At 51.1% G+C, this 25,455-nt stretch overlaps 1 protein-coding gene and 1 non-coding gene across 8 annotated transcripts; both read right to left on the bottom strand.

Annotated features, from left to right (window-relative positions):
- Positions 1-11,149: 11,149 nt before the first annotated feature.
- On the bottom strand, positions 11,150-22,787 carry COPZ2 (COPI coat complex subunit zeta 2). 7 transcript variants are annotated; one of them, XR_004667124.3, is made up of 10 exons: positions 22,649-22,787; positions 21,833-21,907; positions 18,847-18,928; positions 18,195-18,286; positions 17,670-17,725; positions 17,140-17,217; positions 14,106-14,157; positions 13,453-13,491; positions 12,657-12,770; positions 11,423-11,458 (listed from the first exon to the last, which is right to left on the bottom strand). XR_004667124.3 is itself a non-coding variant. In XM_063598958.1 (9 exons), exons 1-9 carry the CDS (start codon positions 22,757-22,759, stop codon positions 12,717-12,719), a joined length of 639 nt encoding a protein of 212 aa, XP_063455028.1. In that variant the 5' UTR covers positions 22,760-22,787; the 3' UTR covers positions 11,150-12,716. The 7 variants fall into 7 exon arrangements, 6 of the variants coding, with proteins under 6 accessions (XP_063455028.1, XP_034797418.1, XP_063455027.1 ...); XM_063598958.1 differs by having other exon boundaries at positions 11,150-12,770; XM_034941527.3 differs by lacking the exon at positions 12,657-12,770 and having other exon boundaries at positions 11,150-11,458.
- Positions 22,154-22,214, bottom strand: MIR152 (microRNA mir-152). Its single transcript, NR_163077.1, has one exon. It is a non-coding gene; the product is annotated as a microRNA mir-152 (primary transcript).
- Positions 22,788-25,455: the final 2,668 nt, after the last annotated feature.

The following is a 25,455-nucleotide window of genomic DNA, read 5'->3' as shown; positions in this document are numbered from 1 at the left end:
CCTTGTATACGCATCAGTTTCTAGCTTATGTTGATCCCAGCTGCCTAAGGGATTCAGCAGGTTTAGGGAGAGTGGAAGGAAGAAGAGAGTCAGAAAGAGGAGGAGAAGAAAGATGGTCATCAGGGAAGCTCCGGATTTCTCTCGTGACCCTTAGCATCTTGCATATGACAGCCTCTGGGCCTCTGCCTCTACAAATAGGTCCCTTAAGGCCATCTGCCCTAGGACACCCCAATCCCCTCCCCGTTGCTGCTGCCCAGGATCTGAGCTTTAAGTTGGACATCCTCCGGAGGGCCCCCGTCTTGGCAGGAGTGCTTATGCTTGCATGAGGTGGGACAGGCAAGAGCCTTCCCAAGCCAGGAGTTCCCTTGTCTCTCCTCTGCTATTTCCTTCTTGCCTTCCCAGCACCCACGCCCGCCCCCTTTTTTTTTTCTTTTTGAGTTGGAGTTTCGCTGTGTTGCCCAGGCTGGAGTGTAGTGGCGTGATCTCGGCTCGCTACAACCTCTGCCTCATGGGCTCAAGCAACAATCCTGCCTCAGCCTCCGGAGTAGCTGGGACTACAGGCGTGTGCCACCATGCCCAGCTAATTTTTGTATTTTTAGTAGAGACAAGGTTTCACCATGTTGGCCAGGCTGGTGAACTCCTGACCGCAGGTGATCCACCTGCCTTGGCCTCCCAAAGTGCTGGGATTACAGGCGTGAGCCACTGTGCCCACCCCCACCCCTTGTCTCTTTCTCATGTGTTGCACCTTAGCTCTCCTCAATTTATCCACGTACAATTTATTTTATTTTATTTATTATTATTTTTTTGAGATGGAGTCACAAAGTGCTGGGATTATAGGCGTGAGCCACCACGCCTGGCCTTTTGTTTTATTTTTGAAACAGTCTTACTGTGTCGCCCAGACTGGAGAGCAGTGGCATCATCTCATCTCACTGCAACCTCTGCCTCTGGGGTTCAAGTGATTCTCCTCCTTCAGCATCCTGTATCCACATAGAATTTAAAGGAAACTCCAAATGCACTCCCAGAACTAAAGGGAGTACAGAACTAAAGACTTACCCTTTTTGTTTTGTTTTTTTTTTTTTTCAGTTTTCAAGATGGAGTAGTATCAATCTCAGGCCCTGGAAACTGCCCCTGGACTAGTTTCCTGGCGTGCTTCTCCAGCCTTTGTAAACAACTGTTTCATCTGCAGACTCCCTGCATCCTAATCCTCCTTGGGGCTGGAGGTGGGAGGGTATGGTAAGTGTTCTGCAAGGTATTCCAGTCTTCTTATCTTCTCTGATTCATTTAGCTACTGCCTGCAAAGTTTCAACTGGAATCTGGGGAAATGGTCTGATCCCTCATCGCCTTCCTCCATATACAGCTGCCTACCCATTAGACTAATCCCAGCCATTTGTCAGTCACGATGCTCCATCATACTGGCCCCAGCAAACTTTCTGGTTTCACTAAGAAATAAATAGGAAGGGCAGGCCCACTGGGTCCAGGATAGTGCCCTACAAGGAGACCTTTCTTCAAAATGAAATCCATACCTGGGTTCAGGCCGCATTGCTTCTGCTCCCAGGACCCGAGAGCATCCTCAATCACCTCACAAGTGGGAATGACAATGCCTGCCTCCTTCACTGAGATAGAGGTACAAAAAAATTACATGTGTGAAAGAAATAGAATACTTTTACGGATCCTGACAAATGTGAGTTTACATAAATCCTATTAAAAGAACATTGTGCAAGAAGCTTTTCTGTGTCTTGTATATAAATTATCCTCTCTCAGAAAAGAAGTGCAGCTGATGGGACTCACTTATTAATTTCATTATTTAAAAAACAGACGTGCTGGGCGCGGTGGCTTACGTCTGTAATCCTAGCACTTTGGGAGGCCAAGGCGGGAGGATCACTTGAGGTCAGGAGTTTGAGACTAGCCTGGCCAATATGGTGAAACCCTGTCTCTACTAAAAATACAAAAATTAGCTGGGCATGGTGTTGTGTGCCTCTAGTCCCAGCTACTTGGGAGGTTGAAGCACGAGAATCACTTGAACCCAGGAGGCACATGCAGCAGTGAGTCAGGATGGCGCCACTTACTCCAGCCTGGGCGACAGAGCAAGATTCTGTCTCAATAAATAAATAAATAAATAAATAAATTAATTAATTAAATAAAAATTAGAAAACGCTATTGGAGCCAGCCATGGTGGCTCCCAGCACTTTGGGAGGCCGAGGTAGGCAGATTGCTTGAGCTCAGGAGTTCGAGACCAGCCTGGGCAACATGGTGAAACCCCATCTCTACTAAAAATACAAAAATTAACCAGGCATGGTGGCAGGTGCCTGTAATCCCAGCTACTCAAGAGGCTGAGGCAGGAGAATTACTTGAACCTGGGAGGTGGAGGTTGCAGTGAGCAGAGACTGTGCCACTGTACACTAGCCTGGGTGATAGAGTGAGACTGTTAAAAAAAAAAAAAAAAAAGCATGCAAAGAAAAATGTGCATTGGGGTTTTGAGTCAAGAGCCCTGCTATTTTTTCTTACTGCCCAGGAAGGCACTCCTTGTCAAGGGAATTCTATTTATAAACGTTATATTCTCATGATCTGCAGAAAACACAGGGCAGAAAGAGGTAAGAGGGTTCCAGGAAACCCTCTTTCTTGTCTCAGTTCTGCCCCTTGTTAGCTGTGTGACATTGGGTAAGTCACCCTTTGAGTTTCACTTTCCTAATCTGAAGGCCTCTAGCTTGCTCTCCCAGAAAGATCCACTTTTTTTTTCTACCTTAGAGTATAAACTTCAGTCAGTGCCCAAGCCCCTCAGCCCCCTTCCTCAACCTCCCAGCTACCTTGGGGAATGGGTCCAAATCTCCAGAGTTGGAGGAAAAGGTCTGTATTTGTTTTCTGTTTGTTTGTTTGAGACAGAGTCTCACTCCATCACCCAGGCTGTAGTGCAGTGGCGCAGTCTCGGCTCACTGCAACCTCCATCTCTTGGGTTCAAGCAATTCTCCTGCCTCACCCTCCCGAGTAGCTGGGATTACAGGCATGTGTCACCATGCCCAGCTAATTTTTGTATTTTTAGTAGAGACAGGGTTTCACCATGTTGGCCATGTTGGTCTCGAACTCCTGACCTAAAGTGATCTGCCCACCTCGGCCTCCCAAAGTGCTGGGATTACAGGAGCGAGACACCATGCCCAGCCAGGTCTGTATTTCTTGACAGTGTTTCTTGATCAGAGGCCCTGTTTTCTCAGGACAATTGCTGTCCCAGGTTCCCAGGGTCTCTCACCTTCGTGTTCCCATGGAGGTGCTCACAGCTCTGATGTGGGAACCCCCAAGGTTCTCCTCTGTGGTCTAGGGAGTATCTAGGAATGGACTGCAATGCTCAGCACTGTGAGATAACTCCTGTCCAATAGAGAGTAGAGATGCCCTCTAGGTCTGGTTCCTGCAAGCCTTTTCATAGTCCCGTCACTGATCCCGGCCAGGCTAAGGATGAAAGAGGGGCTTGTCTTACAGCACCATCTTCTGGGCAAACCTGTGAGAGCTACTTCTTCTTGCTGCCATCTGGAGAACACTGAGATTTTGGGGGACTTTGGGTCCCAGAAGTTTTGTTTGTTTGTTTGTTTGTTTGAGATGGAGTCTCGCTCTGTCACCCAGGGCTGGAGTGCAGTGGTGCGATCTTGGCTCACTGCAACTTCCATCTCCCGGGTTCAAGCGATTCTCCTGCCTCAGCCTCTGAGTAGCTGGGACCAGAGGCGCACGCCACTATGCCCAGCTAATTTTTGTATTTTTAGTAGAGACGGGGTTTCACCATGTTGGTCAGGCTTGTCTCAAACTTCTGACCTCGTGATCCGCCCACCTCGGCCTCCCAAAGTGCTGGGATTACAGGTGTGAGCCACCACGCCCGGCCGATTCCAGAAGTTTTTATCTTACCTGTTTCCCCAAGATAAATTAATTCTGGACTTTTCCAGCCATCTCTTAGGAGAGGATGTTCCAAGAGCCCTCCAACCTTCCAAACACAAGGCTGCTAGGAATGGTAAGCAGCTGAAACCAGTCTTCCAATCATTCCACCCAGAACCTGAGTCCTCACCTACTCACCCCATATATCCCCACCCCAGAACACCCTGTCACTCACTAAGAAGCTGTTGTCTGGAAGCAAGGTTATAGCCTCATCACTTCCAGAGTTTTCTTCTATCTTCAAGTTTATTTGTTTGTTTGTTTGTTTCAGATGAGGGCTCACTGGCAGCCATGAGAGTAAAACACATATTTTCAATCTCTTAAAAATCAGGTGTCTGGATTGGCTGTGATGGCTCATGCCTGTAATCCCAGCACTTTGGGAGGCTGACTTGGGTGGATCGCTTGAGTCCAGGAGTTCAAGACCAGCCTGGGCAACATGGCAAAATCCTGTCTCTACAAGAAACAAAAAATTAGCCGGGTGTGGTGGCATGTGCCTGTAGTCCCAGCTACCTGGAGGTTGAGGCTGCAGTGAGCCATGATCACGCCACTGTACTCCAACCTAGGCGACAGAGCAAAACTCTGTCCCTTAGGAAAAAAAAAAAAGGCTAGGCATGGCGGCTCAATCCTGTAATCCCAGCACTTTGGGAGGCTGAGGCAGGAGGATCACTTGAGCCCAGGAGTTTGAGACCAGCCTGGACAACAAAGTGAGACCCCCATCTCCCTACCAAAAAAAAAAAGCAAAAAAAAAAAAAAAAGCAAGGCGTCGTGGTGTGCACCTATAGTCCAAGCTACATGGGAAGCTGAAGTAGGAGGATCACTTCTCTCCAGGAGGTCAAGGCTGCAGTGAACCGTATTCATGCCACTGCACTCCAGGCTGGGTGACAGAGCAAGACCCAGTCTCAAAAAAAAAAAAAAAAAAAAAATCAGGTGTCTAGACAAAGAGAAACTGTGGATCTGGTCAAATGGAATCAGATCCCTCTTGCTACTTCTTTTTCTTTCATTTGAAGTGTATGTGTCTATTTTCAGAGTGGGGTACGTGAGAGTGATAAGAGGGCACTAAATATATAAGATGTAAAGTAGACTTGTGTTTTTTTTGTTTGTTTGTTTTTTGTTTTTTTGAGACGGAGTTTCGCTCTTGTTGCCCAGGCTGGAGTGCAATGGTGCGATCTCAGCTCACTGCAACCTCCACCTCCCGGGTTCAAGCGATTCTCCTGCCTCAGCCTCCCGAGTAGCTGGAATTACAGGCACCTGCCACCATGCCTGGCTAATTTTTTTTTTTTTTTGTATTTTTAGTAGAGACGGGGGTTTCACCATCTTGGCCAGGCTGGTCTTGAACTCCTGACCTTGTGATCCACCTGCCTTGGCCTCCCAAAGTGCTGGGATCACAGGCATGAGCCACCGCGCCCGGCCGACTTGTTATTTTTAAACATACTTTTCAGAACCTAAATATTCAGATCATTGTCCCTGACAAAATGGTCCTTTTGGAGGGCCTTTTTTGGAATGATTGCCTGCAATTATCTGAATTAATTCAAGCACCAACTCTTCAAATTCTGAGAGTGGACTTGATTTTTGCAAGCTGCTTGGTGAGTAAGATCAGCAATCAAGCTGGGTGGTACTGTTTTAGATCAAGAATGAGAAGTGACTGTAATGAAAATATTTCCTTTTGGGGGTCATAAATTGACCCTGAATTCCTGTTCTCTTCTTTAACCCAGGTTCCATGTTGCTAGCAGAGTTCCTCCCTCAAAACATAGAGCTGATATCACTTAACAGCTTGAAAATCTTCAGTGGTTCCCTATTAGCTTCAGAACACAGGCCAAGTTCTTTACTGACTTTTTGTTTTGTTTTGTTTTGTTTTTTTGAGATGGAGTTTCGTTCTTGTTGCCCAGGCTGGAGTGTAATGGCACGATCTTGGCTCACCGAAACCTCTGCCTCCCGGGTTCAAGCGATTCTCCTGCCTCAGCCTCCTGAGTAGCTGGGATTACAGGCATGCGCCACCACACCCTGCTAATTTTGTATTTTTAGTAGAGACAGGGTTTCTCCATGTTGGTCGGGCTGGTCTTGATCTCAGGTGATCCACCCACCTTGTCCTCCCAAAGTACTGGGATTACAGGTGTGAGCCATGGCGCCTGGCCACAAGCCAAGTTCTTTAGCTCTGTGGTTGGGGTAAAGAAGAGCCAGCAATGGAGTCAGACCAGAATGGGTTTAAATCCCACCTATGAGCTCTGAGGTAAATTATTCAGTCTCTCAGACTCTCAGCTCTCTCATTTGTAAAAAGAAGGCTAACGGGCCAGGCGTGGTATACCCAACACTTTGGGAGGCCAAAGTGGACAGATCGCTTGAGCTCAGGAGTTTGAGACCAGCCTGGGCAACATGGTGATACCTCGTGTCTATTAAAAAATTTTTTTTAATTAGCTGGGTGTGGTGGTACATGCCTGTGGTCCCAGCTACTCGGGGGACTGAGGTAAGAGGATAGCTTGAGCCCCGGAGGTTGAGGCTGCAGCAGCCTATCAATACCTACTTTGTTAGGTTGTTTTGAGGACAATGGTAATTTTAAGGTGTATATAGTAGCAAACTCAATAAATAGCAGTCATTCTTCAGCATGGCATTCATTGCTCACTGCGACCCAGTTGCAACCTATCTAGAAGAAACCTCAGATCTCAACACACTCCATGCAGACACACACCATTCCAGTTACATTTGCCTATCTGAAATTCCTTAAACAATACAGAGATTTTTTTTTCTTTCTTTTTCTTTTTCCTTTTTTTTTTTTTTTTTAGACAGGGTCTTGCTCTGTCCTCCAGGCTGGAGTGCAGTGGCATGATCTCAGCTCACAGCAGCCTCAGCCTCCTGGACTCAAGTGATCCTTCCACCTCAGCCCACGGTGCCCCCTCTCCCCCCAGTAGCTGGGACTACAGGCACACACCACTACACCCAGCTAATTTTTTTGTTTTTGTTTTTGTTTTTGTTTTGTAGAGGCAGGGTTTTGCCATGTTGCCCAGGCTGGTCTCGAACTCCCAGACTCAAGCAACCTGCCTGTCTCACCCTTCCTAAGTGCTGAGATTACAGGCATGAGCCACTGCGCCCAGCCTAAACGGAGATTCCTTACCTCTGGCCTTGCTTATGTTGTTGCTCCCTTTGGGGTGTCTCTTTCCCCATCTTCCTTCTTTACATGTTATGTAATACACCGTTTCCTCTGTGAATATTTATCATTTCCTTATCTGCATACATGACTTTGTCCCCAGCCAAATTGTAATCTCCTTGAGTCGGGAACTGTGGTGTTTCCCGATTCATTTTAGAAGCTCCCAACAATCCCCACCCAGCAAGGTACCTGGCCTGGAAACAGCCTGTTAGTAAATGTCTGTTGAACGAATTCATTCCAAAAGAGTTTATTTTATTATTATTATTAACATTGCTTTTCTTACCAAAGGGTGCATTTTGAGGAATGGCGTTAATCTATATGTGCAGTATAAAATTTACATGTGTCTCACACTCTTATTTATTTAGAAACTCATCTAACATGTTTACCAGTTTCTGTTCATAGAGATGAGGAAGAGATTAGGAAACAGATGAGGACCATACACACATTGATGCTAGAATATAATTTGGCAGCCATTCGATTAATTTCTTTTTCTTTTTTATTGAAGTATGACTTACCTAGAGGAAAGAGCACATATCTTAAGTGTAAACTCTGTGACTTTTTTTTTTTTTTTTTTTTTTTGAGACAGAGTTTCACTCTTGTTGCCCAGGCTGGATTGCAATGGCAAGATCTCGGCTAACTGCAACCTCCGCCTTCCGGGTTCAAGCAATTCTCCTGCCTCAGCCTCCCCCAGTAGCTGGGATTACAGGCACCTGCCATCATGCCTGGCTAATTTTTGTATTTTTAGTAGAGACGGGGTTTCGCCATGTTGGTCAGGCTGGTCTCGAACTCCTCACCTTGTGATCCTCCCGCCTCAGCTTCCCAAAGTGCTGGGATTACAGGTGTGAGCCACTGCGCCCGGCCTGTGACTTTTTACTACTACTCAGATCAAAATAAAGAACATCATTTGATTTTTAAAGGCGTTTCTACTTTCAAATATCTCTTAAATCCCTTCCTGCCTTTTAACCTCCACCCTCACCCCACTACGGAGTCTAATCAGTCTCTCTCTTTCTTTCCCCAGTGCCTGGCTCATGGCAAACACTCAAATATTTGAAATAATGAATCAACAAACAAATATTGTTGAATGAATGAGACCTAAATTGGAAGGAAATGGAGGTCTGTAAGGTTGTGCCCAGACTGTTTTGGGTAAATTATTCAACATTACCTGCATCGGCCTCCAAAGTTAAAGGGTATCTAGTAGGAATTTAGAGGTAAGATTTTTTTTTTTCCCCGCTATATAGCAAAGTTTCAAAGGGTGGTTAAGGGCACAGAAAATTTGAGCCTCGGGCGGTGTCCTGCTCATCCCCCTGCACCCCACACCCAGGCCTGGCTGGCCCCACCCCCGCCAATCTTTGCAGCCCTGCAAAGCGCCCCGCCCGGCTGCGGTCCAGCCAGCGGGGAGCCATCCATCACCGCCTGAATGACAGCCAACCCGACCAGCCCCGCCTTCCTGCCAGCCAATAGCCGGAAGGCAGGGGGCGTGCGGGGCTCTAAGTGGTATAAAAGGGGTCCGAGGGCCAGGCCGCGTTACCTCTGCGCCCCCAGTTGGCTCTGCTTGTTGCTGGCGTCCTGTTCCGTGCCAGAGCCCCCGGGCCGGTGTTTCTGTGCGTGCCGTCTGGCTGGGCCCTGGATCCTGGGGTCTGGGTTTCAGACGTGCCCCGGTGCCCATTCTGCTGGAGGAAAGAAGAGGCCCTGAGGCCCCCTTCCCTTATACACTTGGGGCCCGCAGGGTCGCCCACGAGGGCAAGGGGGTGGAGGAATGCAGAAAGATGCAGAGGGGCCCTGGGGATGGCAGGACACTGGAAGGCAGGCCCTGGCTGCCCTCCCGCACGGAACCGCCGGCCGCCCTTCCCGAAAACCAGTCCTCCGCGCTCCCCTCCGCGCCCACCGGCTCCGGCCTGTGGCAGCGCTAATGAGGCAGTCTGGAGGAAGCCGGTGCCAGCGGGCAGGACTCTGGGCGGCAGGCCAGGCTTGTCATCCTGGCGGCTCTGCCGAGCTGCGGGCGCCACGTGGGAGCTGGGGGCACAGCAGCCGGCGGCCCTCCACCCCCAGCGGGGTCTCCGCCTCAGCCCCCGGAAAGCTGGGCCTGCAAACTCAGGGTCCTCTGGAAGGGGCAGCGCCCTTCCTTGCCGGCCCTCCCGGGTCCTCTGGCAGTGCTGCGCAGCCCGCTCTGCGCTGTCCTCTCCGCCGCGGCGTGGGTCCGTCGGCTGCTTCGCAGCCGCGCCTCTCCCCACAATCCCTCAGCCATCGCGGGCGAGGACACCTTTCCGGTAGCCTCTCGGCATTGCCATGCCCCCTCAGCCCCTTCCTTTTAACCTAGTACGGTTACTGTGTGGGCCAGGGGTTCGGATGGGCCTAGGGCAGGGATGCGCGAGAAAGCCACTTGTCCCCAGCAGTTCCCCATCCGGAGGCCCGCCCTGCGGAAACTACACCAAACACGTCAACCTGAGGCTCAGTGTTCCCTTCCGTAAAATGGGGAGAGCATCGCGTAATTCACAGGATTCGGTGAGCCAGTTTGTGTGAAGGGCCCAGCCTCCTGCCTGTCCCTTTACATTCCCGTCCCTGCTACATTGGAATAGCAGGGCCGAGGCGGGCGTGACCGCGTTGCTAAGAAGCGCATTTGCCCGTCCCTCCTTGCGGTCGCTTAAGGGTGGTGGAGGAAGCCAAGCCCTGGGTGTGGCCGCATATTTGCCAAAATATTTCTGGAAAATGTCTCCTTTCTTGTCGCCATACTAGCCCCTGAACTCCACGGAATTTAACCGAATACTCTTTTTTTTCTCCCCTTCCAAGAGTTGCCATTTTGCATTATTTACTGGGACGGGTTATGTACTCAGCGCTTACAATGTAAATGTTTACATAACTATATCATTTTCTCTAATTGCAGAAGTAGTCAAGCCCGTTATAAATGTCCAATCTTAAACAGTTTTATAATGTAGGACTTGAAAGCCGCAGGGACAAGTTGTATTAACGTCCACGGCTCGCCACTTTCCCTCCTTCCCTGAAATTCCTGTGCCCACGCTGGCGCAGCACTAGCAGGGTGGGTCACGCGTGCAGGTTGCTAGGACAACGTCCTGTCGCCGGCGTCGGAAACCAACCAGTAACTCTCAGGAGCCGGAGTCGGGTCCGCCCTGGGGGCGGAGTTAGTCAGCAGGTCGGTCCGGCGGGAGCGCGTTTCCTGCCGGTCCCTGCAGGTGGCACCACAGGATCGCGGATGCTTTCCTGGGGCGGGGCTTCCCGCAGTGCTCAGCGCACTCCAGGGTCGGGGCCGGGGTGGAGCCGGGGTGGAACGTGAGCCACCAGCTGCAGTCCGCAAAGGATCGAGGGAAACGAGCTGTCCAGGGACGCAACGCTAGACAAGCTCAGGGACGCATTTACAGGGACGCAGAAAGTGTACGCGTCAGAGAGTGGAAAGGAGAAAACAGAGGTTCTGGGACGGCGACAGAGAAGGGAAGTCGTGTCGCCCAGAAAGGCTATACAATCTCCACCCTTCCCGTTTGTCCCTGCGACACCCTTCCACCCTCCTGTCCCTCCGGACCTGCAATTCTTCACACCCTCTGCAGCGCACACGGTGCTCAGGACACATGTGCACGGTGGGGGCTGGCGATGCTTCCTCGCCCCCACCACCCGCAAGCTTGCAGAGAGCTGTAGTGCCCAGGATGTATGCCAGGATAGGAATTCCACGGTTCCAGGCATGCCAAGAAAAATAGCCATGCTGTTTCTCGGTTTGTTCAGAGGAAGCCTTACCTCTCTTCCCTTCTGGAGTTTGGGAATGGAAAAAATGACTCAAGGAATCCCCAGCGGAGCTACCATGTATGTACTGCATTGCAAAATAGGGGTACCATATTTTGCTCTCCCCTACCTGGCAGTATGCGCCACACATGGGGCTCCGTGGTATCAGCGTCGCACCCCCTCATGGTGTTAAATAGTCCCCTTTCCCTTGTCCCACATCTCTGCCCAATCACACAACCACAGGGACACGCCCCACCCTGGTACTGGATATCCCCACGATGAGCCACAGAAAGTGCAGGAGCCCTTATATGAACACACACACACACACACACACGCACACACACACACTTCCTAGGCCAAGAGAGAAGGAGACCCTTGGCAGAAGACAAAAGCAGGTTTATTAGGGCCCTGGGGCCAGGAATGCCTAAGATATGAGTTAAGGCCAGGGCCGTGAGAAAAGGTGACTCTCCTGAGGCCAAACCTTTGCATCTCAGAAGCCCTGGCTGGAGACCTTAGGAGTCAGTTCTGGGAGGGACCTGGGGATACAGAGGGGTCTCTCCTGACCCTGGGATCTTTGGGCTTTTGCCAGGATTGGGGAAATGGTCTGGGGGGCAGGGAGCCTTGAATCCACAGCCTTCATTTCAATAACGACCATTTAATTTGTTCCTTGGCAGACTGAAGAACCTGGGGTGGGGTGGCGGAGGTTGAGAGAGAATTGAGAATGTCAAATGCCTCCATACAGTCATGGGGAGGTCCACAGCCCACCTTCCCGAAGCGCCCCTGCAACTCCCGGTCACTAGGTGGCAGCAGCTTGTCTCCACTTGGCTTAAACGCGGCCAACCCTCCAAGTCAGAAAGCGCAGACCAAACCGGCTGCAGCCAGCTCCCACCTCAGGCCCAAGCCTGCCCAGACCTCTGGCTCCTGCATCTGCAGCGTGGGTGTGGCAGCAGCCTGTCTCCCCGCTGTCATGCCATGAGAGTTCCCGCCCACAGTGCCACGTCCAGGCGGAGACGGGGCCCAGGCCTGACACTCCCTGTGCTCAGACGCCTCAGCAAACCCCTAGCTCTGGCCATGGCTGGCAATGTGTCCTCAACACCCCACCGCAACCCACTGCTGATGTGGCATAGCTGGCAAAGGGTGGCCAGCCAGACCCTGCGGTGGGATGCCTGGTGGAAAGTCTCAGCCCAGTGCTTACACAAATCCATACAAGTGCACACGTGCATGCACAATACCAAAGCAGGAGAGGGGGACAGGACTCAGGTGTGTCCCTCAGATTGTCCCTCCAGCCACTCAGCCTTATTCCCTTCTAGAGAAGGAGGGAGCGCTGTGTCTCCTCCTCCTGCACAGTCTCCCTCCTCTCTTGGGGACAGTGGCTTAGGGTTCCCCTGATTCTCCTAGCCAGAATCTAACTTTGTCCTCATTTTATCCCCCATTGGCTACCTGTAGCTTCCTTTGTTTTTACTCAAGAATTCCATCAAAAATGCTATGTTTTCATTCTTTCTCCTTTTGGAGAAATACTGATGGTTATTCAGCATGTGTTAACTGGCTTGGAGCCCTACTAAGAGCTTGCCATGCATTGGCTCATTGAATTCTCATAACTCCATGAAGAGGGTCCTGTTATTATGTGAGGCCCAGAGAGGTTGAGTAACTTGCCCTAGGTCACCCAGCTTTAGGTGGTAAGGTAGAACACGTACCCTGGGATGACTCCCATGAGCACCTGTGTTCTTATCTGCTCTGCTTATTACTCCCTACCCTCTTTCCACTCTGAAAATTGCCTTGCAGCTGCATTCATTCCAGCATGGTATGAGGAAACATGGGGAATCAGAGGGGAGGGCGAAGCAGAGTGAGCGCTAAGGGCAGTGCAGGAAAATGGGCACCACACCTGGGACTCCACACGAGACAGCACAGGCTCATCTCGGTAGGGCCACCACAGCACGAGGAGTTAGCGCCAGGGCGGGAAGTTCCATACAAGCAGGATTAGTCTGAGCAGAGAGACCTGCAGGTGGACAGAAGAGAGGTCAAGACAGTCGTCCTGAACTAGCAGGAAGTTTGTGCAGCTGGGGAACTGATCAGGCTTCAGAGCCAGGAACCTCCCCCTGGCCTTACACTCTGCAAGCACCTCCAGATAAGACCATGCAGGGTTGTGGCAGGTTCTTCCATAGCCAGGTCACTCAGGGGTAAGGTGACAAGTGATGAGTGGGGAAAGTCAGATCCTATCATGGGTTTGAGAGTCCCTTAACAATCCCAGTGTGCACCCTAAGTGGCAAGGACAGGGGTTAAGAGCCAAACTCCTATTTGGTACCCTTTCCAGGTTTCGGTAGAGGGCGCATCAGAGGCCTGAGTTCCCAGATTTTTGGGGTGCACAAGTGACCCAGCCATCTCCAAGGTAGGCAGCTCATCCTAGTTTCAATCCAACTAAACCAAGCCAGGAGATGAGGTGGGCTGGTGGTAACACGCCCATCCATCCATTAGTACCCAGCTCCCCTGAGTTGGAGAGCCCGGAGGCCTCCAGTGAGTCTTTCCAAGATATGACCTGTCACTGCCTCATCCCTTCCCTTCTCACCCCTGATTTTTCAGACTTGATAACTTCACTGGGTTCCCCCAGGATGCTCTAGGATGCTCTGCTCCCCGTATCTCTCTAGACCATTTCTAGCCACAGCAGATGCAGGGGGGCCTACCTGGGCCACACTCTGTTCAGTCAAGCCGCCATCATCTACCTGTAAGAAAGCAGAGTCAAGGGGTGGGGTAGGGCCAGCGTGAGGGTCCTGGGTCAGGGAGGTGAAGGAAAGGGGCTTGGGGGTATGGGTGAGGTGGTGCAGTGGTTAGGGTGATTCAGAGCTGCACCTGTGTCACTGGTTAATAGAAGTCCTGCAGCCTGTCATTTGGAAGCCAGGACCTCTGCGATTGTGCTATGGTGCATGGAGGGTGAGGGAAGATGGGAAGAAAGATGGGAAGAAAGGTTTCATCCAGACATGAGAAAGCCAAACAAGGCAGGGAGGTTCTATCCATACCCCTGACCCCCAACCTCAAGGCCAAGGCAGCCACCTAGTGCCTCTTTGAAGATGTATTTATTTCCCCAGTCTATACTTCCTACCAGGAAAGAGGTGAGGTACTTGTGCTCCTAGCCGGGGAGAGGACAGGAAGATTTCTTCCATTAACTGGCATCCCACCCAGAAACTGCTGCTCATCCCACCCCTAACAAGTGTGTCAGCCCAGTGGTTGGCTTCTGCTAGAGGAGCTTGGGCTTCTACCATCTAGGCCCTAGCAGCCCTATTCCCAGGGAGGACAGGAAGGGCAGCCTAAAAGAGGAGGTGTTCAGGAAGACTCTTACCCTAAAATTCACCTTCTGGATCACTTGCTGGGGGTCACTCTCCAGAATCACACTACAAGATGAGAGGAAAAACCAGGAGGCAAATCAGTGGCACAATCCTCCCCTCCGCCCCTTCTCCTTGGCAAGCCTCTTCCCTCTCCCAATGCATCCTGCAACATCTCCACCTTCCAGGTCCCTTCCCACTGATAGCCCTCAAGTCAGAACTCTCCCTCAGCATGGAGAGCCCTCAGCTCTGATTCTTTGATGCTTCAACCCAGTGGTCCACATGCTTTGTCATCCCTGGGCAAAATCTTTGAAACTGGATGAGAACAGTCTGGTCTAGGATGATCAGGTTGTCAAAAGCAGGGACTCTCAAAACTCAGAGCTCTTGAAAGTTCACTTCACTTTCTGGGTATAGGATTGGATTCCCTGTGAAAAGAGTTAGGAAGAGAGGCCCTGGGGGTTCTTATCTTGTTGCACTGTTATTTTATGGCATGGGGTCACGCCCTGCATAAAAGAAATGAAACTCCAAAAATCAGCATCTACCTTCTCCCCTACTTCCTCCCTTTTTTTTTTTTTTTAAGGCTGGGCACGGTGGCTCATGCCTGTAATCCCAGCACTTTGGGAGGCCGAGGCGGGTGGATCACCTGAGGTCAGGAGTTCCAGACCAGCCTGGCCAACATGGCGAAACCCTGTCTCTACTAAAAGTACAAAAATCAGCCAGGCATGGTGGCACACATTGTAATTCCAGCTAATCGGGAGGGTGAGGCAGGAGAATCGCTTCAACCCGGGAGGCAGAGGTTGCAGTGAGCCAAGATTGCGCCACTGCACTCCAGCCTGGGCATCACAGTGAGACTCTGTCTAAAAAAAAAAAATTTTTTTTTAAAATCTTCCCTTTTAGGCCAGGCACAGTGGCTCACGCCTGCAATCCTAGCACTTTGGGAGGCTGAGGTGGGAGGATCACAAGGTGAAGAGTTCGAGACCAGCCTGGCCAATATGGTGAAACCCCGTCTTTACTGAAAATACAAAAAAAAATTAGCCGGTAATGGTGGCGCACGCCTATAATCCCAGCTACTCGGGAGGCTGAGGCAGGAGAATTGCTTGAACCCAGGAGGCAGAGGTTGCAGTGAGCCGAGATCACGCCACTGCACTCCAGCCTGGGCGACAGAGTGAGACTCCATCTCAAAACACACACACACACACACACACACACAAACACACACACACACACACACACACAAAGAAACAAACAAAAAACTTCCCTTTTGATAGACCCAAATATTGTAGCTTTTCTCAGAGAGCAGGTGCTCCTTCGTGAGGCCTTGGGGTTATGTACAGGGTACATGGGCGTGAGGGCCTGTCACTGCGGCAGGACAAAGATGACAGGATCTGAGTGTACCTCCTTACCCACTGAGACTCCTCCAAGGCAGAAGCTTTGTTTCTCTTTGTTACTAAATCACTGGAAATGACAAACATTTCTTGGGAGCCTCTTCCAGTCCCCATCCTTGGGCTGAGCACCCCCTGTCCCAAGCTCCCTAACCAGGGGTCCTGTAATCCATAAAGAAAGAGCATCCCAGGCCAAGGCTCCAGTTTAGGCGTTGCCTCCCGACTGGCGCTTCCCCAGTTTTTCTTGGCAGGAAACTGAGTTCCTCAGAGGCAGAGACGGGAAGCTTGTGAAGCTTACACCTCAGGCATCCTCCTTTGCACAGCCATCCAGAGCCCTGCATCTTGTTTTGCATTTATAGTTTTGTGTGTGTTTGTGTAAAGTTTTCCTTCAAGAGGGTTCACCAAATTATATATGCTTCTGGCTCCCCAAAACCTGGCATTACCCCACTCCCTTTTGGGTCCCAGAAATCTGCAGGAGGCATTCCTTAGTGCCCCAGGCAGTCCAGTATAGTGCCATGGAAACAGCATGGCCCCTGGAACTATTCACATGGTTTTAGATCTTGGCCCTGCCACTCCCTAGCTGTGTGAGAGACCTCCGGCGTGTCACTTGAACCTTTGAGCCTGTTTCCTAATGTATAAAATGATGTAATGATAGAGGCATGTATGTTTTTAAGGAGCTCAAGAAATTTCTATTGGCCGGGGATGGTGGCTCACACCTGTAATCCCAGCACTTTGGGAGGCTGAGGTGGGCGAATCACGAGGTCAGGAGATCGAGACCATCCTGGCTAACATGGTGAAACCCCATCTCTACTAAAAATACAAAAAATTAGCTTGGTGTGGTGGTGGGTGCCTGTAGTCCCAGCTACTCAGGAGGCTGAAGCAAGAGAATGGTGTGAACCCGGGAGGTGGAGCTTGCAGTGAGCCGAGATCACGCCATTTACTGCACACCAGCCTGGGTGACAGAGCGAGACTCTGTCTCAAAGAAAAAAAAAAGAAATTTTTATTATCCTTTGCCCCAGAGCCAGAACTTCTTTTTCTCTCTGAATATTGATCCCCTGATGGAAATTCACAAGCCAACTTTTCTCAAAAGAGCTCCTAGCTTCCTAAGAATATACTAGCATACCAATAGGAGGCAACATCTATTGAATGAGAACCACAAGCTTCACATGTATCTTCTCATTTAATCCCCACAATCCCTTATTACCTCCATCCTAAAGATGGAGAAAGTAAGGCTCGGGGAGAGTCAGTAATTGACCCAGGTCACGCATCTAGCTTGTGTTGGAATTGAGCCCTAAGAGCGGGACATGTGGGGCTGGTGGGACTGTCTGAAGTCCTTCCAGAGAGGGCCAGCATCTGTGCCAGTGCTTCCCCTGGGCATTGGAGACCAAACTGGATTTTCCCCAAACCCTGCCTATTCAACAGTCTCCCATAGTTTGACATCAGGTTACTCTCTTGTTTGGCTTGACTTTGGCTAACATTGAAATCAACTTCTATCTTCATGAGTGGGGCGCTAGTAAGGGGAAGGGCTAGGGGAATGGGATCCCTGGGAATATGCTGGGGGAATGGAGTGAGAAGTTGGTCAGAGTTCTAGCCATGCTGGGTGCCATCTGGGGCTGATGATTATCAAAGGCACTCCTGCTGTGAGTGTCCCTGACTGTCCCCTCCTCACCCGCCATCCACAATCTCGTCCAGCACCAAGAAGGCTCCGTCCATGTTCTCCAGCAACCAGCGCTTCTCCACGTTCTTCCTGAAGGTGGACACAAGCTCCTGAGCCTCCCTGTGGCTGGGAGGAACTGAGTCCCTGCCTAGGTGAGGCTGACCCCACTCTCCAAAGACTGCCTCATTCACCCCTCACCAAACAAGGACTGGGAAGGAGAATGTGAAGGGCAGTGAGCACAGAGCCCATGCAAGGCATTTCTGAGCAAAGGGCAGTTCTGCTTCCTTACACCCTACCTTGTCCAACCTCCCATACTTTGGGCCTTGACACCCTGGCACCCACCACAGGACCCCAGATGCGTTTCACAACTAGGTTAGATGCTATAGCACTGCCCTACTTTCGTTCATTGTGTCAACTGTGAACTTTTCTTTTTGGATTATCTTAGTCTTGTGGGGACTTCAGGAGAAAAACAGGGAGGAAGGGTCCTGTGACATATCAGGGCTGGGGGGATGGGGCCTCCGAGGGCAGAGAACCTCACTCACCTTAACATGTGGTTCAGAGACTCAAACAGGCAGGTGAGAACAGACATGAGCATCAGCTGGGATGGGCAGATACGGGAGGAGGAAAATGAGAGTTTGAGATTGAGAAGGTCAAAAGAAGCACTTGGAGCCCACCTGTGCGGGCAGCAATGGAGAGTTTCAGAGGCCTGGGCTGGAGACTGACTGCGGTGTGACATTAGAGGGAACTTCCATGTGTCTGGGCTGGGAAACTGGAGTTCTCCACTGGGAGACATTGAGTGTATCCTTCTCTAGTTATGTTTAAGAAGGACAAAGCCTCCCTTGAAGATGAAGTGATTACTTCATTCCTGGTTCCCAAGGAAACTAAGGGGCATCGAAGATACACATTGTCCCAGAAAGAACCCTTCTGGCTGCCCTCCTCTACCCCATGGAGCCTAAAAGGAGGGGTCCAATGGTGAGCCTCCAGGTCCCAGCCTCAAGCCCAGATTCCAAATAACAACATTTCCCCATAGACAGACCCTTCTTACTGCCCCAACCTCCTGAATTCACCTCATTCTCGTAGGATGAGCCCACCACGTATAGGAAGAGGTCAATGCTGTTCTTGTAGACGATGGTCATACCCCCAAAAAATGCAATCTCACCTAGAAGTGGAGGGAGCTTTCAGTCCTGGCCACCTTGCCTGGTCCTAGCCTAGCCCCTCCTCCTCATGTATGACTCTGTGACTCTCCTATTTCCTTCTCCCCTTTCTGGAGAACCCTTGGAAAGACCAGCACTAGGGACACTACCATCAGGCAGCCCCATGTCCTTCCCCTTATCTGCTACTCTATTTCTAGGGACTGCCTCAGGCCAAGGAGTCAACAAGCCCAGTTGTTGACCCGTTTACCTCCTGCCCACGCTCCCACCCTGTGCAGCACCTTGGGACCAGATCCAGGTTGGGACCACAACACAGTTGGCCTCCTCAGCTAGAGAGAGGCCTGGGGATGCTGGGGGGTTGGGTAGTTGGGGGAACTGGAGAGTGACAGGGAGTGGAGGTTCCCTGGAGGAAGGGAGTGGAGAACAGCTGGGAAGGAGAGGACAAAAAGCCTCTGAAGAAAGGGAAATGGCCTGTGGGTGTGCAAGGCTGATGGGGACAGATGTGTCCAGATGGAGAAGATGACAGTGTGCATCTGATAGTCTGCTGGAGGAAGAGGGGGACACTTACTCTCAGTCCGGCTGGTCTTGTTGAAGACATTTTTCTCGAAAACCATCTGCTCCTTCATGGAGGGGAATGTGTCATCATAATACTATGAGAAAGGGAAGGAGAAGGGACCATAGCTTTCCACACAGCCTGGATCCTCCCTAGATTGGGGGGCAGGAAAGAGTAGGCGCTGGGCAAGCGGGATCCTGCTTCCCTGCCCCATCTCTCCATTACTGCACCCTAGGCCTGCAGGCTCATTACTTCCTCCAAAACAAATTATTCTTTTTTAGATGGAGTTTTGCTCTTATTGCACAGGCTGGAGTGCAATGGCACGATCTCGGCTCACCACAACCTCCACCTCCCGGGTTCAAGCAATTCTCCTGCCTCAGCCTCCTGAGTAGCTGGGATTACAGGCATGTGCCACCACGCCCAGCTAATTTTGTATTTTTAGTAGACAGGGTTTCTCCATGTTGGTCAGGCTGGTCTCGAACTCCTGACCTCAGGTGATCCGCCCACCTTGGCCTCCCAAAGTGCTGGGATTACAGGCATGAGCCACTGTGCTTGGCCCCCTCCAAAACAAATTCTGAGCAAAGAAAGTCCCAAAAAGTAGAGGGATATTGAGGCCTGCTTTTGGAGTCCCCTCCTGGTTTCTTGGAGGATCTTGTACATTCAGCAGATGTGCAGGGTGCTAAGGATTGGCATGGTCACTAGGGCACACTAATTCTACAGCACCCTGAGTCTCTACAGGAAAGATGGCAAAACCAGGAGTCCTTCTTAAACAATAATAATGATAATAACAACAGCTACTTTATTATCCCCATTACACGGATGGGGAAACCGAGGCATCAAGAAGTCAGGTAATGGCCTGGCACGGTGGCTCATGCCTGTAATCCCAGCACTTTGGGAGGCCGAGGCGGGTGGATCACCTGAGGTCAGGCGTTCCAGACCAGCTTTGCCAACATGGTGAAACCCCATCTCTACTAATTATACAAAATATATTAGCTGGGCATGGTGGCGGGTGCCTGTAATCCCAGCTACTTGGGAGGGTGAGGCAGGAGAATCGCTTGAACCCGGGAGGCGGAGGTTGCAGTGAGCTGAGATCGCGCCACTGAACTTCAGCCTGGGCAGCAGAGCGAGACTCCGTCTCAAAAAAAAAAAGAAGTCAGGTAACTTCCCCAACATCTCACAGTTGTGAGGCCAAAGCTGGGTTTGACCACTAAGGACAGTCTGACTGCAGACAGGGTTATAGTGAAGATTAAATATCTAAGAAACAATTCCTCACACATATCCGATAACTAAATTAATGTTTTTTGTTTGGGAATGGTGAGCCTCTCTCTCTGACTCAGTTTCTTAATCTGTAGGGAGGAAGAGCCTTTGGCCTTGCTGATCCACCTCTGACCATCTGCTGGGGCAAGGTGTGGTCAGCTCAGTTTTGAATTTTCTGGATGTGGATTTTGCCACTTAATACTCAATCCGCAGGCAGATTAGCCATCTCCCTAGTGGCCGCTGCTTATTTGAATTTCATAAAAACAAAAAACTTTCAGTTCCAAATAAACAAACAGAAAATCTATTTTTTGGGATGGGGTCTCACTCTATAACCCAGATTGGAGTGCAGTAGCTCGATCATGGCTCACTGCAGCCTCAACCTCTCAGGCTCAGGCAATCCTCCCACTTCAGCCTCCCGAGTAGGTGGGACTACAGGCGCACACCACCACGCCCGGCTAATTTTCGTTTTTTTGTTTTTTGTTTTTGTTTTTGTTTTTTTTTGTAGAGATGGGGTGTGCCATGTTGCCCAGGCTGGTCTGGCACTCCTGGGCTCAAGCAGTCCGCCCGCCTCAGCCTCCCAAAGTACTGGGATTACAGGCATCAGCCACTGCACCTGGCCTTACAACAACACATTTCTTTTCTTTTTCTTTTCTTTTTTTTTTTTTTTGAGACAGAGATTCGCTCTTGTTGCCCAGGCTGGAGTGCAATGGTGCGATCTCGGTTCACTGCAACCTCTGCCTCCCAGGTTCAAGCAATTCTCCTGCCTCAGCCTCTCGAGTAGCTGGGATTACAGGCGCCCACCACCATGCCTGGCTAATTCTTTGTATTTTTAGTAGAGACAGGGTTTCACCATGTTGTCCAGGCTGGTTTCGAACTCCTGACCTCAAGTGATCTGCCCGCCTTGGCCTCCCAAAGTGCTGGGATTACAGGCATGAGCCATCACGCCTGGCCTTATAATGCATTTCATAGCTAATGCAGATGCTATAGCTCCACTACAATTAATTGTGTTGACAGTAGAAATTTATTTTTGGATTATTTTAGTTTGGTTCGCTCAGGCCGTGTTTGCTAGGATAGATAACAGCTAATTGAATGGGGGTACAGTGAAAACCACCTTGAGCTTCATGTCAAAAAACCTGAGTTTGCCTGTGAAACCTGTGAAATGGGAGAAGTGAAAAAATTAAATAAGTAAATAAATAAAATTTGAGTTTGGATCTGTTAGGATATTAATACTTGTGACCTCAGGCAACTCACTTAGCTTCTCTACCCCTCATTTTCTTCATCTACGAAATTAAAGAGTTGGATTATACAGTCTCTAAAATCCCATCTGGTTCTAAATCCTTAGACTCCTTAGACTAAATCGTTAGTGTTTACCAAGCTGTAGAACAAAAGTGGAGGTTTAGAGACAAACCCCAAAGAACAAAAGAACTTGTGTGGGGGTTTGGGGACTAACACTCCTGGGTCCCAGGCTCAACACTCCACTGACCCATTAGGCAGAACCTTCCCATGCCCAGGTCCAACTGGCCAGTAGCAGGATAAGGAAACATTTCAGGGAACATGAGTAGAAATAGAGGAGACCCCTCATTTCAGGGAGCAGCACCTTGACAAGGCAGGAGGATGAGAAGGACCTCTGGAGGGGTCTAAGCTGAGCTGCCCTGAGTCACAGAGATCACAGTGGAGTTTCTCCTGAGACAGGAGTGTCAGCTGAGTGGGAACTGTGTCCCTCATGGGTGGGGTCAGAGGTTACCTTGGCCAGCAGCCGGCGCCCGTCATTATCTAGGATGAAAACAGCCTTGATGGTGTAGAGGGAAGGTTCCTGCAACTGACACCGGAGAGGAGAGTTCCGTTTGGCCCCTGACTCGAGGTGGACACCCTGTGTCTATGGGATCTGCTGGCCCTAGGATACATCCTCAGACTCCAGCAACCCCAGTCCTCAAGGTCCACAGCTGGTTCTGCCCAGCCCTGTGCCACATGGGCCAACCCAGGTGCCCACTCCACTCCCAGGCAGATGTTCCACTGCAGGCCCCGAGTGGGCGCTGTGCCCGTTGGGTGCAGAAGGTCCTTCCGGGCCCAAGTTCTGTCATGCACTGACTGCTCCAGAGCCCGAGTCGGAGTGTATCACAGAACCTGGGCCGGGGGGGACAGCGGGCCGAGCCTCCTTCTTCCAGCTGATCCCTGGCCGGGCTGGACCTGCGCTGTCAGCGCGCCCCCAGGCCCTGGCCCGGGTAGACTCCAGAAGCATGCCCATCACCCACCGGTGATGGGAGCCGAGTCTGGGACGGACAGGCCACTCCTTACCCTCCCCGCGGAATCGCAACTCACCCGCCACCCCCACTCCAAACGGACCCAGAACTTCAGCCCCGCGCCGACGGACTCAGGACAGGCCTCCTCTCCGGTCGGCGCTGGGACGAACTTTTCCTCCCGGGTCCTGGGGCCAGTCAGGGGTGACACAAAGTTCCCAGCCGCCGGGCGCGCGAGTTCTGAGTTGGCTGCTCCCCCCAACCCTGCTCTGTCCCGGCCCAGCTCCCGCCGCCCGGGATCCCCGCGCCCGCCCGCTCCGTACCCGCAGCCCCGAGGGCTCCCCGGCTCGAGCAGGCGGCGCCGGGCCCCCTGCCTGGGCCGCCGCGGCCCCCTCCCCCGGGTGCGGACGTGGCCAGGCCTCGGGCCGCTGCATTCCGCTCGCCGCCTCGCACTGACAGCGCCGCCCGCCGCCTGCCCGCCGCCGCCGCCCCGCCTCCGCGCCCGCCCCGCGGCCCCCTCTCGCGCGTGGCCTCCCTTTCCTCGGGGCCCCGTCCTCTTGCTCGTTCTCCCCGCTCTCCCCTCCCGCCCTCACCCCACCTCTCCTTCCCCCACTTCTCCTCTCCCTCTCTCCTCCTTGGCTCCTTCCCGAGTCCCTTACAGCCCCGAACTCTGCATCCTCAGGGTGCCCCAAGACCAGCCCTCGTCCTGCTTCCTGCCTGCTCTCTGGCCTGTGGCTTTGGTGTGCGCCAGTGTCTATAGGCTGTCCTGGGGCCAGCAGCAAACACAAGCAAAGCCCACTTTTGTCTGTTGACCTCTGGTAGGTACCATGAGGACAAATACGTCAGGTCACCCTTTAGATCTCAGGGACAGGGTCTATAAGCAAGAGCAAATGAGGACAGTTCTGGGGACACCCCTCTGTGAAGAGGCTTTCTCATTCCTCTCTCACTACTTGCAGAAGTCAACCATGGGCCCGGAGACACCTCCCCAGGCTCTCCTAAGTCACAGATATGGCACCATCAGAAGCAAGACAGACGCCCAGCAGCACAAATGCTCCACCAATGACATCGGGCTTTGCAGCATGTTTTGGTTTCTTTGGTCTAAGTCTAACTAAGACAAGCTCTCATTTCAGGGTACACTGGCAAGTGGGAAATTCACATCCCAGTGATATGTTAGTGCTACGTATGCATTTACCGGTAAAAACAGTGTGTGTGTATTTTACATTTGACACCTTCACATCCATTATCTAATAGCCCACACCTGTAAGATAGGCATAATGGACCCTCATTTTAAGCGAAGAGAGACTCAGAGGTTGTGTGACCTTTTCAAGACTATACAGCTAGTTGACTGGGGATAGAACCCAGATTTTTGACTCAAAATTTCTTCCTTATTATTCTCTTCAAGCCCTCTTATGTTGTGGACCACAGTCACTTACCCTAGATGGTTACAGAATGGGGTTTTCCTCACTGAATGCATCAAGTCTTCTTATCTTCAAGCCTCTGCTGAAATATAATTACCAAAAGGTCCTCCTGACAGCCACCATATCTGACTTGATAGGTCTCTCCTGTCACATTCTCTCAGTTCCTATTTCTTTCTTTCATTGCACTTTTTTCAATCTCTAAATATTATTTTTACTAATATTGCTTGTTTGAGACACGGTCTCACTCTGTTGCCCAGGCTGGAGTGCAGTGACTCGATCTGGGCTCACTGCAGCCTCAACCTCCTGGGCTCAGGCAATCCTCCCATCTCAGTCTCCCAAGTAGCTGGGACCACTGGTGCATGCAACCACTCCCAGGTAATTTTTTATTTTTTTATTTTTTTTTATTTTTGTAGAAACAAGGTCTCAAGTCTGGGCTCAGTGGCTCACATATGTAATCCCAGCACTTTGGGAGGCTGAGGTGGGCAGAAGGCTTGAGCCCAGGAGTTCCAGACCAGCCTGGGCAACATGGTAAGATCTAGTCTCTACTAAAACTACAAAGAAATTAGCCAGGTAGGGTGGTGTGACCTGTAGTCCCAGCCACTCAGAAGGCTGAGGTGGGAGAATCACCCGAGTCTGGGGGTTCAAGGCTGCAGAGCCATGATCATGCCACTGTGCTCCAGCCTGGGCAATGGGAGTGAGAATCTGTTTCAAAAAAAAAAAAAGAAGAAGAAGAAGAAGAAGAGAAAAAGAAAGGAAGAGGAGGAGGAGGGGGAGGGGGAGGAGGGTGATCATGATCAAGGTCTCTCTATGTTGCCCAGGCTGGTCTTGAACGCCTAGGCTCAAGTGATCCTCCCACCTTAGCCTCCCAAAGTGTTGGGATACAGGCGTGAACCACCATTCTCAGCCTTTACTAGTTTGTTTATAAGTGTTCCTTCTCCCCCCCAGACTTTGAGCCCTGCAAGAACCAATGAATGTGACTTTTTGTTTTTTTTTTTGTTTTGAGACAGGGTCTTGCTCTATCACCCAGGCTGGAGTACAGTGGTGTGATCATAGTTCACTGCAGCCTCAAATTCCCAGTGTCGGCCGGGCACGGTGGCTCACGCCTGTAATTCCAGCTCTTTGGAAGGCCGAGACAGGCGGATCACGAGGTCAGGAGTTTGAGACCAGCCTGGCCAACATGGTGAAACCCCATCTCTACTAAAAATACAAAAAAATTAGCCGGGGGTGGTGGCAGGTGCCTGTAATCCCAGCTACTCGGGAGGCTGAGGCAGGAGAATCACTTGAACCTGGGAGGTGGAGGTTGCAGTGACCCGAGACTGCACTACAGCACTCCAGCCTGGCCAAGAGAGCGAGAACCTGCCACCCACCCACCCACCCACCCACACACACACACACACACAACTCCCAGGATCAAGCCATTCTCCTGTCTCAGTCTCCTGAGTAGGTGGGACGATACACACGTGCCACCATGCCTGGTTATTTATTATTATTTTTTTTAAAGGCAGGGTCTTGCTGTGTTGTCCAGGCAGGTCTTGAACTCCTGGGATCAAGCCCTCCTCCTGCCTCGGCCTCCCAAAGCCCTGAGATTACAGGTGTGACCCACCTCACCTGGCCAATTATGTTTGTCTTGTTCACTATGGAATCCCTAGTGTTTCTTACAAGGCTTGGTGACAGATTTTTTTTTTTTTTTTTGAGACGGAGTCTTGCTCCGT

Source organism: Pan paniscus, chromosome 19, assembly GCF_029289425.2.
Source record: "Pan paniscus chromosome 19, NHGRI_mPanPan1-v2.0_pri, whole genome shotgun sequence".
NCBI classification, from domain to species: domain Eukaryota; kingdom Metazoa; phylum Chordata; class Mammalia; order Primates; family Hominidae; genus Pan; species Pan paniscus.
This window is presented reverse-complemented; position numbering and strand designations above follow the sequence as displayed.

Coding starts and splice junctions, on each gene's coding strand:
- COPZ2 (XM_063598957.1), bottom strand. CDS start 22,759: ATGCAGCGGCCCGAGGCCTGGCCACGTCCGCACCCGGGGGAGGGGGCC. Junction 18,287..18,846: donor CAAGACCAGCCGGACTGAGA/GTAAGTGTCCCC, acceptor CTCCACTTCTAG/GTGAGATTGCATTTTTTGGG. Junction 14,158..17,139: donor GACGAGATTGTGGATGGCGG/GTGAGGAGGGGA, acceptor CTCATCTTGTAG/TGTGATTCTGGAGAGTGACC.